This window comes from Cricetulus griseus, chromosome 6 (assembly GCF_003668045.3).
Source record: "Cricetulus griseus strain 17A/GY chromosome 6, alternate assembly CriGri-PICRH-1.0, whole genome shotgun sequence".
Lineage (NCBI taxonomy): Eukaryota > Metazoa > Chordata > Mammalia > Rodentia > Cricetidae > Cricetulus > Cricetulus griseus.
The window spans coordinates 20,879,424-20,893,285 of NC_048599.1; the positions used below are offsets into that span (position 1 = coordinate 20,879,424).

The 13,862-nt window shown below is 52.0% G+C and overlaps 1 protein-coding gene across 1 annotated transcript; it reads right to left on the reverse strand.

The window, feature by feature from the left end:
- Positions 1–9,517: 9,517 nt before the first annotated feature.
- On the reverse strand, positions 9,518–13,215 carry Slc32a1 (solute carrier family 32 member 1). The gene is made up of 2 exons (XM_027421240.2): positions 12,826–13,215; positions 9,518–10,705 (listed from the first exon to the last, which is right to left on the reverse strand). The coding sequence occupies exons 1-2, from the start codon at positions 13,213–13,215 to the stop codon at positions 9,518–9,520; spliced, it is 1,578 nt and encodes a 525-aa protein (XP_027277041.1).
- Between the last annotated feature and the right edge of the window lie 647 nt (positions 13,216–13,862).

The window sequence follows — 13,862 nt, forward strand, 5'->3', positions numbered from 1 at the left end:
GAAGCAGAGGAAAGAGGTTAGGAGTTCCAGAGTGACTTCAAAGCCCGCCTCGGCTACATAATAACCCTTTCAAAATAAAAAAATAAATAAAGACATTTAATACACAATATATCACTGTATTGTTTCTGCTTCCTTCAGAAGTCTCCTAGCAGACTGCCAGAGCCTGGTTAGAGGCCCCTGTGGCTATAGCACAGCTGTCATCCTGAATTCTTGCTTTTCCATCATGTCATGGTTCATTGAATGTTCGTCCCATCTTTGTCTCATGTGTAATTTTTCTTAGTTACTCCCTCTGCTTCCTAACTGGGTTTTGTTTGTTTGTTTTTTGAGGGAGCAGATGTTTGCTTTGGTTTTTGTACATTTTGTGGGGAGTTTGGGGTTGATTGGTTTTCCATTTTTTGATTTTGTTTTTAGTCAGGTCATATATCTCATGCAGGCCTCAAACTCCCAGCCAGCCTCCCGAGTGTTAGGGTTATAGATGTCTCACACCTCCACATACACACACACCACCAGCAGCAGCAGCAGCAGCAGCAGCAGCAGCAGCAGCAGTAGCAGCAGCTTACTCCTTTGTTTTGGGGTGCATGCTCTAGCAGCTTCTGGAATATAATAGAGGGTATGAAGGGTAACTTTTTTGAGATTGGATCAAATGTTTTTATTTTATCCCACTGCCTGATTGAACACTTGGCTGAATTCCTGCCAGGAAGAGCTCCATCCTAAGAGGTTGCCCTCAAAGGCTGCTGGCTACTCCCACCTCTGGTTTCTGTTTTCTGGAACTGTTATTTGAGGGTTGGACACCCTCATTACCACTCCAAACTTCTTACGTTTACGTTTCTTTCCTCTTTCCTCAAGCAGGTATTTATGTGATGACTACTCTAGTTTTCAGTTTTCTTAATTGCTGTATTTTCTTTTTTTAAAGCTTACCTCCACATTTTAAAGGTTGTTTCATGTTACATGACATTTTAAGAAATTGGTAGCAGCCCACTGAGTGGCACATATCTGTAATCCCAGCACCTGAGATGTGGAGGCAAGAGGATCTAGACTAGATCCTAGAGTTCATGGCCAGACTGAGCTACACAGGGTTGGAACCAGCCTGGGTAATCTGAGGTCCTGTCCCCGCCAAAAAATGTTTTTAGCACTTTTAAAAAGAAAGATAAGTAAAAAAGAGGGCCAGAAAGATGGTGGAACAATTAAAGGCACCGACACCCTGACAACCCAAGTTCCATCCCCAGGTCCCACAGGGTAGAGGAAGAGAACTGACTCCTACAAGTTGTCATCTGACCTCCACATGCACACTATGGCTTGCAAACACACACACACACACACACACACACACACACACACACAGAGAGAGAGAGGAGAGAGAGAGAGAGATGAGGAGAGAGGGAGGGGAGGAGGGAGGGAGGGAGGGAGGGAGGGAGGGAGAACGTTGAAGCTAAGCACGGTATTGCTGAAACCCAGGTTGTGGCTTGTTTCATTCTTGGGCCATCACCCATGCTCCCCACTTTCCAGGAAAAGCACCCATTGCTTGTACACTTATAGGTGACTGCGGGTTTGACCGATGTTATTGGTTCAAATTCCCTTGACCCTTATTTCTGCTTCCTCACTGAGAGCCTCCCAGGGTCATTCTCTTTCCTGCTGAAAAGCTCCCCGTTTTTCTGAAAGTGCCTGGTTGACATCCCAGATGTGTCTGCTAACAACTCTTCTCCCAGAATCCTTGAGGCCCTTTTTGCCATCAGTGGCTCTCAACCTTCCTAATGCTACAACCCTTCCATACAGTTCCTCGTGTCCACACAATCATTAAATTATTTCACTGCTACCTCATAACTCTAATTTTTCTACTGTTACGAATTGTAATGTAAATACTTGATATGCAGCCCCATAGGAGTCTCGACCCACAGGTTGAGAACCACTGCCTTCTGGAGAATTCCAAGGTTCTGTACCAGCACTATTAATTATCCTTACAGGAGGATGCTCACTCCTCTTTAATATTTGTTCAGAGCCCCGAGCCAGCTTGATTTGGCATCTGCTGTATGACAGCGACTTAGGCTTAACAGCTTTGTGCTTAACAACTTGGTGTTTTCTAAATAGCCCTTCTTCCCAGGGCCAGCCACACACTGTTTTCTAGAACAAATACACCATCGGGTGCCATGTTGATTCTAGAATCCCCACTCCACACCTTCCTTTCCAGCTGTCTATCTCCTGAGAATCTTGTCTCTGCCAGGAAGCTCCCTCTTGACCTCATGCCAATCAGCTAGTCACAGTCCACCACAAGGATTCTTAGCCAGAAGCCTGGCCCAGGGCGTGTGCTCCAGCTCTGGGAGAGGGGTCCTTCCATCTGGGTCGGGAGATCAGCAGAGCCTTCAAAGGTTCACACAGTGTGATGTTAGACTGCAGATGCTGCCCTGTAGGGGGCACAAAGCCATGCCTTATAGCCTTTCGTTCTAGAGTCTAGAACCTTCCCTAAAGCTTCTAAACTTCTAGCATGTAGCAAGCCCCTGTATAACCACCTTATACATTAGTACCTTCACTAACCTGAACTCAGAGACACCCCCACTCCTCTAAGGTAAGGGATTTCCTTTGCTTTGTGGGTTGCTGTTAGATCTCTTATCCCAGCTTCTCCCATGGTGAGTAGCCAGTGTTACTAAAAGCTACTTGATGCTGAGGGGTTTCTTGAATTCCCAGTTACCAGTGGGAACACCATGAGCTTGAGGCCAAATGATCTGGCTCTCATTTTAGTCTCTGGGGCCTGTGCCAAAACCTCTGTAACAAATGCCACTGGAGCCTTGGGAGGTTCTGCTAGGCAGGGTCACCAAGCACAGCAGCACTTTGGCTCCTTACTGTGGATGCCTGGACTAACAGCTTTTCAGGAAGTGCGGGGTAACTACCACAGCTTCCCAGAACCTCCAGCTGGTAGAGGCCCAAGGATGACAATTTGCACGCTCTGCTCCTCCAATATGCTCATTGGGGAGCTTCTGCAGCTTCCGGTGAACTGAACTCCAAGTTCGCAAAGGAGCCTATCTGCCTGTGATGGTCTGTGAGCTAATGTCCATTTTCTGTCCCCCACTTCTCTGCTGTGCCATCACTCTCCCTAGTATTGGCTCCCACATGCTCTGCCCCATTCAAAGACTTCTAATGTGACCCCTGGGTCCTGGTCTGTTGCAGGGAAACCCCAACTGCAGGCAGCCAAGCTCCCTGTGCGCTTGAGCTGTCCTTCTCTCTCCACCCCCTCTCCCTCATTTCCGAGCATTCTTCTCCCCCACTCAGCACCCTCTTCAGAGCCAGGCCCCCATCAGAACACTTTGCAAGTGCTTGCTCCACTGCTTTCTGAGAAGCTTCCTGTGTTTCTTTACCTCTGGGACTCAGGGACAAAGGATGTTCACACCGCCACGCCTGTCCCAAGATGGCATTTGTTTTTCAGTTCCAGCACATTGGCCTGTTCTACCTCTCAGACCACTTTTCACCAATCTCTACTCTTCTTCCTTTGCCTAATCTTTAAATGTTATCACCCAAGAGCCCTAGCCTAGGGGTTTGTTTGTTTTTACATACTTCTCTGGCTGACCACATATTTGTTTTTCTGTAGGTCTGGTATATTGATGTGCTGATAATCTGTAAATATATGAATGATTGGTCCATTAATTCATAAAACACATTTAGGTAAATTCTGTGTGTGAGATCTGTGTTAGTGAAGATGCAGTAAGGAGCTAAGCAGAGAAACTGTCCTGGCAATGGACTATGCTTAAAGATTGTCACAGTGAGCCGGGTGTGGTGGCACATACCTGTTACCCCAGTGTTCAAGATGTGGAGGGAGGGTAAATTCAAGGCTAGCCTCGGCTACATAACAAGTTTAAGCCAGCCTGGACTAGGTGAGTTTCTGTTTCAAATACTAAACAAGTCAGGTGTGGTGGTTCATGTCTTTAATTCCAGCACAAGTAGTGGAATATCTTTCAATTCAAAGCCAGCCTGGTCTAGAACATCTAGGGCTACATAGTGAAACCTTGATTAAAAAGAAAAGATGGTTGCAGGGGCTGGAGAGATGGCTCAGTGCTTAAGAGCACTGACTGTTCTTCCAGAGTTACTGAGTTCAATTCCCGACAACCACATGGTGGCTCATAACCACCTTAAATGAGATTTGGTACCCTCTGCTGGCCTGCAGGCAGAAGACTGTATACATAATAAATAAATAGAATCTAAAAAAAAAAAAAGATGGTTGCTATGGACATATTTATCTGCCCATTTCCAACCACTTCACTAACTAAAAGCTCCCACCCACTTGCCTATCTCCATCCATCCATCCATCCACCAACCCATTGCCTCAGTCTTCTTCATGTCAGTGGTCCCAAGTCAATGACACATCAGGAAGAGGGGGAGAAATAGTGGTTGTTATTATCTCTGAACTTATGGGTAGGATAGGGAATAAGACATTAAAGTACTTCCCACTTGATTCTGCTTCTTCCAGCCCAGCCAGTCTCTGAGTAGATATCTTCATGGGGGAGGGGGAGGGACACTGAATTAGATTAAAAGCCCTGTAAATAAATGTCTTGCCTTAGATTTCCACAAAAGCAAACCCTGAGACAAAGACTCAGGTGCACTTAATTTGTTTAGGAGATCCCAGGCAGTGCAGTGAGGAAACAGGGAAGACAGAGGGAGTCAGATAAAGTATATCTGATAAGCCAGCACCCCCCCCCCCCCCCGCCGGGGATATCCTAATAGGACAGGCCTCAAGCCATCCCATCAGAGGACCAGAGACAGGAATCACTAATTGGCTCAGTGTTGGGGGATAACTCCCCAACTCCAAACTGTGTGACAAAGTATCCTAGAAAGCCTTCCGGGAGATAAGGGGAGTTCAGGGAAGGTGCTGGCAGTGGCTTGGTGACAGCAGAGGTCTAAGGATGTCCAGCTTTTGGTGAACTTAGGTGCATCCAGGAGATGAAGGGGTGACATTGACAATTGCTGCTGAAACCATGCCTGTTTGGTTTACTGCTGTATCCTCAGGGATAACACTGTAGTAGGCAATCCATGGTCAGTAAGCAATTCCCTGGCAACCCCTGAAGCAGGAGCTATGCAGCACTTGCCATTTCTCGTATGTGCCCACCCCAACCCCACCATGCTTCTCTCCCCAGACCAGGGGCTGCACCTGCCATCCTCATAGCATCCTCAGTTTCCACCCCATCCAATACAGCTGGGCCTACAGCACTGGCTGATCATCTTCCCGGGTGCCTCTGGACAGTAGCCCGGCTCTATTGTCCCCTTTGGGGCCCCACACTGGGCAGAGGTACCCACAGCAACACGGTAGTATCCCTTGTTGACTCTTGAAGATGTCCAAGCCAGGTCTCTGGAGGCTTGCCCCTTTCCCAGGCTCTACCTTATACCCCGGGCTGGAAATAAATAGCATGAGGCAAAGTAAAACATCTGCCTTAGGTGCAAAATTGAAAAGGATGTCAAAAAATGCAGGAAGCAAGATGAAAAGCATTTCCATTAATATTTCTGCTGAGTTTGTTTGTTTGTGTTACAGTTTGCTTTGTTTTGTGGTAGAGTCTTGCTCTATAGGCCATGCTGACCTTCAGCCATGCCTTCTAAGTGGAAGGATTACAGATGTGCACCACAGCTTCTGAGTTTTCAACAGTCGTGGGGTGGGGATGGGGTGGGGTCATTAACATCAAGTGTCTTTCTCAATCAATTTCCCCTGTATTTTTTTTTTTTTAGATTTATTTTTGTGGTTGGTTGTGAGCCTCTGCAAGATGGGAATTGGACTCGGGTCCTCTGGAAGAACAGCCCAAGCTCTTAACTACTGAGCCATCACTCCAGCCCCACCCATTTTATCTTTTTAGAAAACCACCAATTTAACTATGCTGCCTGGCCAGCAAGCCCGAGGGATCCTCAAGTCTCTGCCTTCCCAGGGCTGGGATTACAGGAGTGAGCCACCATGCCCAGCTTTCTATGTAGGTGACAGAAATCAGAACTCAAGTTCTCGTGCCTACACACTAAGAACTCTATTGACCAGGCCATCTCTTTATTCCTTTTTAAATTTTTTAAAATCAAAAGCAATACAAAATGAACCCTGATATTCTAAACAGTCTGGTGGATACAACAGTATCTAGGACAGCTTACTTAGTACTGTCCCTAGCTCCTGTCTTACATCACTGTCCTCCTGCTTAAGAATCAGAGAGGAAAACAGACTGATGTCTGTAAGCTTGGATGACATTGCTTTCAAAGGTGTGTTGTTGGATGGGTAGATGTGTGGAAGACAGTGTTGTGAAATGGCCATCTTTCCATCTAGATGGTGGGTAGTAACATTGTTGAGTATAAAACACTCATCTTTTCTGCATTTTAGAAATTACATAATATTCAACAGAGAAAAAGAAAAGAACACTGGTGGGGGGATGACTCAAGGCTAGTTCCTGGTGTCAATCCAGTCCCTCCTAGAAAGCCTTGGATGTCCAGCCTGCCCCAGCAGTAATCCCACACATTTTAAGGACTAAGCCCCTTGTCTCTGACCCTCCTCCCAATAGCAAGGCCTGGATCTTCTCCGCTGCTTAATGGTTCCCCCTTAGACCTGTGTGGCTACCTTCATCCCTCTAAGGTCTTTAAGCAAGGAGCATGTCAGTCTCTAGGATGGGGTGCATCATATAACAAAATATCCCATACTAGAGCATCAACAGTTGGGCAAAATGAATCACCAAAGGCCCACCTTTGATAAAAACAATACTGGAGCAAAGCCACTGTGGAATGGTGGGGGGCAGTAATTAACTCCAGTGGGTGGTGGAAGAAGCAGTAAGAACACCAAGGCATGCTCCAAAACAGCTACCCAAGCCAGAAAGAAAAAAGCCTCCTTGAGGGTCAGCAGCTCACTCTCTGGTGAAATGAAGCAGTGTCACTTTCAGACTCTGTGGCTGAAAGACATGGCCTTTGTGGTTTCTCAAGGGCACAAGACTGGTACGCCATCATATCTGTGCTGCAGATAGGGACAGCTTGTTAGAGTTAACAACACATGGAGTCATGATGCACTGTAAGAACTGATGGGAGCCCTGGGTGGGAGGGGATGCTGATGCAGAGTCCTCATCTTCAACTCAGTTCAAAGTCTGAGCTTTCCTAGGTCGGCTCTCCCAGGACACAGACAGCTGAGGTGAGTACACTGTGGTTAGGGATCCTTGTCCATCTCTGTTCAAGTCATTGGAGAGAGGTGGGGAAATGTGGAGATGGATCTCATCTGCTTCTAATTTCCCCCAGGAGCCTGAATCCTAATTTGATAATTAGTGGCCCACTCACTAGGGTGCAGAGCTCCATTTGTGACTCTAGGGGGCTCTATGCCAATGCTGCCATCAGGATTTGCTCTTGGGGACGTGGGCAAAGAGTGGAGCCAAAACCCACTAGAGGAATGCAAGCAAACCCAAGAGCTAGCAGCTACTGTCCCTGCTGCTAATCTCATTTGTCCTTCTAACAATACAGACATAGCTGGCACAGTGGAAACAGATTACTGCTCCTTTACAGCCTTTTTCTGAAGGCTGCAATGTGGCCTCTGGGTCTGAGCACACTCCTGGTTCATCGAGAAGCAGACACAAGGCAAGAGGATGGACACTCGGTGCTCTCCTCCCTGGGTTTGGGAGACATCAGAACGGAGAAGAGAATTCTTTGGTTTGTGCTGGGGCCTGAGCATACCGCAATAGTGACAAAGGGAAATAAAGTAAGGAGACAGGGAAGGGGACAAGCATCTTAAATGACCTTCTTAGCGCTGCTTGACAGCCTACTCCCTCCTACTCCTGTTCTGTGGCTGCAGAACCACACTGGTTTGAGGCCACCTCTGACACAGGTGAATCATAGACCCAGCCCCCCTCCCCCCACACACATTTACTAAGGGTTTTGTGAGACATAGATACACGTCTCCCTCCTCTTCTCCTCTCTTCTCCTCCTCTTCCCTCCTCCTCTCTCTCCCTCTTTCTCTTCTTCCCTCACTACAGAGAGAATGACACCCAGCTCAGACATTTGCTTCACTCTAAAAGCCTGCGCCTGGACGATGGTTCCTCCCACAGTGAAGGGGCACCCAAGAGCAGGCCAGGCCTCCAGCTCCATCCCTAACCTTTCCCAACAGTCCTAGGCAGAAGCCCCTCAAGGCAGCACTAGAAAACAAAAACACCCAAGCCAGTCCCCACTTCGATTCCTTAAATAAACCAGGCAATCAGATTGCCAAGCTGCGCAAGTTAAAAATGATGCTGCAATGGCTTGTTGTGAATGGCCAATCCCCTTTGCAGTGGATGTGTAAACCCCGTCTGGGACTTGAAGCAGGGTTCTTTTGGGTATTAGGTACCTGCAAGGCAATGGGTTTGGCGCCTGGTCCCGGGGACCTGGAAAACCCACAACCCACTGCTTTATCGTTCTCTTCCTAGTTTGCAGACACACAAGGGATTTATGCTTTTGGTGGTTTGTTGCCTGTCTTTCCCTTCTCTTTGAAATGCTCTCCCCACCCCTTACTGTAAGCTCTGTAAGTTTGCTCTGTTATCCAACTTAACCCTAACCCTAATAATCATTTGCTCAGTAAACTTGCAGCCTACTCGCTTTAGGGTTGGAAGCTGAAAGCCTACCACATTCTCTACGGATCCTGCGAATCTCAGCAGCAAGGGGCCCATTGGTTCTTGCATCCTAACCAACTCATCTTTCCCAAATTACAATTGCTCCTTTCCTCGCCGTTCTACTTGGCCAGAGCTGAGTATCCCCCACCACCCGCCTCCCACTTACCATCGCACTGGGCATCTGTGAACAGGAGGCCAGAAACGCCTTTGTTTCTTCTTTATTTGCGGATATAATTATTATGCACCGCACTCTAAATTAGAGATAGATTTTTTTTCTGATATACATTTCATCTTATTCACCACGAGCACACCACACGCACAGTATACAGTTCCACAACCGGATACATTGCACAAGATGAGATTGGGTTCCTGAAAACTGGCAGGCAAACAGGCTCCTGCCGCGGCTTCTCCAGAAGGAAGTCGCCCGCCCGAAATGGATTTCCCGGTCAGCCTTTCAGGCCGCAAGGTTGAAATGTCTAGGGCATAGGGAGCGCTCTTGGTGGAAATGGCTGGACGCTGTAAATTCCAAGCACTGGATGGCTGTGAAATGTCCCCCCACCCCACCCCCTAAGGTCAAGTTTCCAAGCCTGCGGCTGCGTGCGCCCCTTTCCCCTCCCTTCTCCCCATCGGTGACTTGGAGCCAAAATTGGGGAGAAGAGCCCCAGGAAGGACAGAAAACATTCTCCACAAATACGTTCCGTTCCCTCCCCGCCCAAACCAGGGGATTGTGGAATAGAAAGGACGACAGAAACGCAGACGCAGTGGACCTTGGATGTCTATCCCCTCCCTCCCCCACCCGGTCCCCGAATAATCAGCAACTAGGAACCAGAGGTGTTTAAAGCTCGGCCTCCCTTGCGCAGCAGCGCACGGGGCTGGGGGATGGTGGTGATGGTGGAGGGGGGAGGGAGGTGGGCGGGGCGGGGCGGGGCGGGAGCTGGGGAAAGGGGGCCCGTCCCCTAGTCCTCTGCGTTGGTTCGGTAGGCCTCGATGAGGCCCTCGAGGGAGTGCACGAAGCCGGACACGCTGCAGATGCCTCCGATGACGAAGATGGCCACATCGAAGAAGACCTGGTGCCACAGCAGCTTGCGCCAGAGCAGGCGCAGGTGGAAGAGGCTGGGCAGCAGGAAGCAGAGGCCGGCGCCGGTGAGACTGCCCGTGAGGCCCATGAGCAGCGCGAAATGCGGCACGTAGATGGCCATGAGCAGCGTGAAGACCACCAGCGCGCAGCGCAGCGTCAGCCCCCACGACTTGAGGCGACCGTCGCCTCCGTAGCAGGCAGGGAAGAAGGCGCGGCTGCCTTCCTGGAAGAGAGACTTCTCCAGCACTTCGACAGCCGCGAAGAAGGGCAACGGGTAGGACAGCAGCGCCTTGGCCACCAGGAAGAGATTGACCACGGCGCGGATGGAGCCGGGCAGGTTATCCGTGATGACCTCCTTGGTCTCGTCGGCCCAGGTGAGGTAGGCGACGAGCGCGAAGAGGCCCTTGAGCACGCAGGCGGCGATGTGCGTCCAGTTCATCATGCAGTGGAATTCGCTGGGCTGTTGCATGTTGCCTTCGAGCGAGGGCAGGAAGATCTGCGACGTGTAGCTGAACACGATGATGCCGATGGAGATGGGGAATTTCTTGACGTCGATGTAGAACTTCACCTTCTCCCAGGCCCAGTCACGCGCACGAGAGAGACAGTAAGCGATGACCAGGATGTTGATGACGAAGTGGGCCAGTGTGCACAGCAGACTGAACTTAGACACCGCCTTGAGGTTCTTCAGGAAGGCGCAGGGCAGCAGCACCGCCGTGGCGATGATGGACCAGGACTTTTGAGACACGGGCAGCCCCGGGAAGCTATTGTACATGAGGTTGCCGCTCACCACCACGTACAAGATGCACGTCATCACCAGCTCGATGATCTGCGCCACATTAACCACGCGGCCACCCAGCGTGGGGAAGCGAGGAGCGCAGCACGCGTTGGCTATGGCCACATAAGAGTCCCGCACGCGCACCACCTCGCCGTCTTCGTTCTCCTCGTACAAACATGCGATGAGGATCTTGCCGGTGTAGCAACACACCACTGCGGCGAAGATGATGAGGAACAACCCCAGGTAGCCGCCGTGGAGGATGGCGTAGGGTAGGCCCAGCACAAACATGCCCTGTGGTGCAAAGAGGCAACCAGACCCAGGAGCTCAGCGGACACTGCCATGGAAGAGGACCATGGGGGGCGGGGGTTACAGCCCAAAACTATCGCTAGGGGGCGCTAGGGGAGGACTTACGCCTCGGCCACCAGGAGGAGAGGGTGGGGGATGAATCCTTGTGACAGGGACCCTAATGCAGAATGTGAGTGTTAAATCAGAAGGAAGACCAGAGCTTGGGGAGAATGAAGGAGGCTGAGGTGTAGAGGGGAATATAGAGACCCTCGCAGATGGTTCCTGGGGGTGCAATCAGAAGCAGGGGTGGAAAGCAGGGACTCGAAGAAGCTTGGTCCCAGAAGGGCCCTTTGAAAAGTTCGGGAGAGCTGGGCACCTGATGTAAGGTGGCTTGGAATGGGGTGCTCATTAACGAGGGAAATACGAGAGTCTCGGGGGTCAAACCAGAGGAGTGGTGGTCGAATAGAGGACTGGGCTGAAAGCGGAAGGAAGCCAGAAAGGAAGACATACGTAGACACTTTGGGTGGGCACAGGGCTTTAGGGAACACAGAGGAGGATGGGGATACGGGCTTGGAAATAAATCCTAGGACAGGCTGGAGTTGTGACAGGGGCAAGCCCTAAGAAGGGTATTAGGAGGGATCTGGTGAGGGCATCAGAATAGGGACCCTTCCAACCCAGGAAGTCCGGCCTCTGCGGGAAGTCAAAGCCAGTAGGTTTCTAGAACCCATTGTGATGGAAGGGCCAAAGCTGTGTAATGTCGTTTATAATTTACACAGAGAAGAAAAGATAACGAAATATAAGATTCCCGAGGCCTGCGCACCTCCAGCCTACCTTTCTCTTTGCTATAGAACGGAACCTTGAAAGACCCAGGGAGAAGCATCCAGCGGATGGACACCGACCCTGTCCTGTATTCTGTCAATCTCCTTTCGCTGTAGTGGGAAGTGCCACGGGTAGAGACACCTAGTTGTCCCTCTGAGTCCAAGGTCCAGGGAAACCCAGCTTTCCACTCCTAAGAAGCCTACATTCTCCGTCTCAACGACTCAACACTCCAGAGATGCTAGGGAGCCAAGACACAGAACCCAGGAGCTCCCTGAATCGAGGCCTCCTCCCTCCCAGAAGTTGGGGCCCATCAACCCCTGCCAGCTCCCAGGGTCGTTTTGATATCCAAATCTTTCCACGGAGGAGTTCCGCGCCCCTGATGAGAATGGGACTGGGGTAGGGGGTTGGGACTAGATGTCATAGGTGGCAAATTTGGCGGCCTAGGGCAGTTTTCAGCTTCTGGAGCTGCTTGGCCGCTTGTGGAGGAGGCGTTCGGGCTTCTGCGGTGCAGCCGGGATTTTGGGTGAGAGGAGCTAGTCTGCGCAGCTGCGTAGCGCGGAGTCCCTCTGACCATAGGTGTACCTATGTGCTAGCCTGTTTGTCTCCAACAAGGCTGCTCGAGCCAAGTGGGTGCTGTCTGCCTTACGAGTGAGTGCACGCCTTATGATCAAACTAGTATATGGATACTTGCTGTGTAAAAGTATTGCTGCTACTGGGGAGACTGGGGAGTGTTTTGGGGTGTAGGCAAGTGCATCTGGGGTAACCCTGCGGACTGTAAATAGATGCATGTCATGTGCCTGTTTGTTCGTGGGGAAAGGGGCTGAGGGTGCGTGTCTGCCTCTGTACGTGTGCACGATTTCTGCGTGTGTCGGGAGGAGGAGACTCCCAGCTCAGCTGTTTCCCCCCTCTCCTCTGGAAAATGCAGCTGTGACTCCATTCCGGAGCCCAAGGCAAACTCCCTTCGTATCCTGGTTTTCTTTCTCCCTCACCCCCCCCCCCCCCAGCCCTTCCCCATTTCTCCAGCTTTTGCAGGGTCTCTGGGTTTTTGTCTTTCTCCCCAAACCTCAGCCAGGCTGTCCTGCAGCAGGGACAGTAAGAGGAAGCTATGTGGATCTGAACAGGACACCACCTGGGGGCGTAGATCCCCACCCAGCTAGGAAGGTCGGAGAAGGGGAGATAAATTCCCCGAGTCCTGGGGGGAGGGGGCACTGAAGCCGAGACCTCTGCAGGGTTCGTGTGGGGGCAGAGCCTGCAATCACAGCTCAGGTGGGGGTGGTGACAGTCAGAGCTGGGAATCCCGCGCTCACCTGAATGGCGTTTGTCACGTTCCAGCCCGCCTCCCACGCCGTGATCTTGGGCTTGTCGTGACCCCCGAACTCGCCACCAGCTCCCACGGCCTGGTCCTTGGAGCCTGACGGTGGCAGAGGAGCGCCACCGCGCTGGTAATGGATGTCTCCTTCGACGGGCGGTTCGGCGCCCTCATCTCCGCAGGGCTCGCCTTCCGACTTCAGGATGTCCATCTGCAGGCCCTGGCGATGCTCAAAGTCGAGGTCGTCGCAGTGCGCGAAGCCCACCGCCTCCTCATCCGTGGCCGCCTGAAACCCCATCCTGGCAAACATGCCGCTCACCTTGGCCTGGGACTTGTTGGACACGGACGTGGCCACATTGGTCAGCTTGCTGCGGAGCAGGGTGGCCATGGCGGCGGCAGGGCAGGAGAGAAGGACAGAAGGGTCTGGGGACGCGGCGAGCGCGTGTCAAGGCAGCGAGGGCCGCTATCTCCGCTGGCTCTTGGCGCGTCGCCCCGGGGCACTCTGGTTCATGACCCTCGCGCCCGGCGTTCGAGGCTAGCTCCGGGCGTGATGGGCTGGCTCTCGGTGGGACCGGCCCGAGAGGCGACGAGTGCTCTGCAGAGCTGGCGCGGGTGCCGGCTGGGCTGCGGAGGGCGGCGGCGACGGCGGCGTCAGAGCAGCTACGCGAGGCTGGCGCGGCGCCCCCACGCGGGCGCAGCCCAATGCGCTCGCACCCCTCGGAGTCAGGCGGTGCGTGGGCGGAGGGCGGAAAGGGGATGCTGCCCAAGCCAGGGGGCGCGAGGTGGGAGACCGGAGGAGGGAAAGGGGGCACGGAAGGTTCCAGAAGTGCCACAGGGGCTGGAAGGGGCACCCTTGGGAAGGCTGCGGGAAGAAGCGCTCGGAGGCCTGGGTGGGGGGCCCCCCAAGTGCTGCATTTCTGGAGGAGGTGCTAAGCGGGCATCCTGGCCCGCCCCACCTCGCCGCGGCCTCAAGGAGGGAGGAGTTAAGATTGGGCTGGTTCTCGAGGTCCTCCACCCCCAGCCCAGCCTTCCAGA

Coding starts and splice junctions, on each gene's coding strand:
- Slc32a1 (XM_027421240.2), bottom strand. CDS start 13,215: ATGGCCACCCTGCTCCGCAGCAAGCTGACCAATGTGGCCACGTCCGTG. Junction 10,706..12,825: donor ACGTGACAAACGCCATTCAG/GTGAGCGCGGGA, acceptor TTTGCACCACAG/GGCATGTTTGTGCTGGGCCT.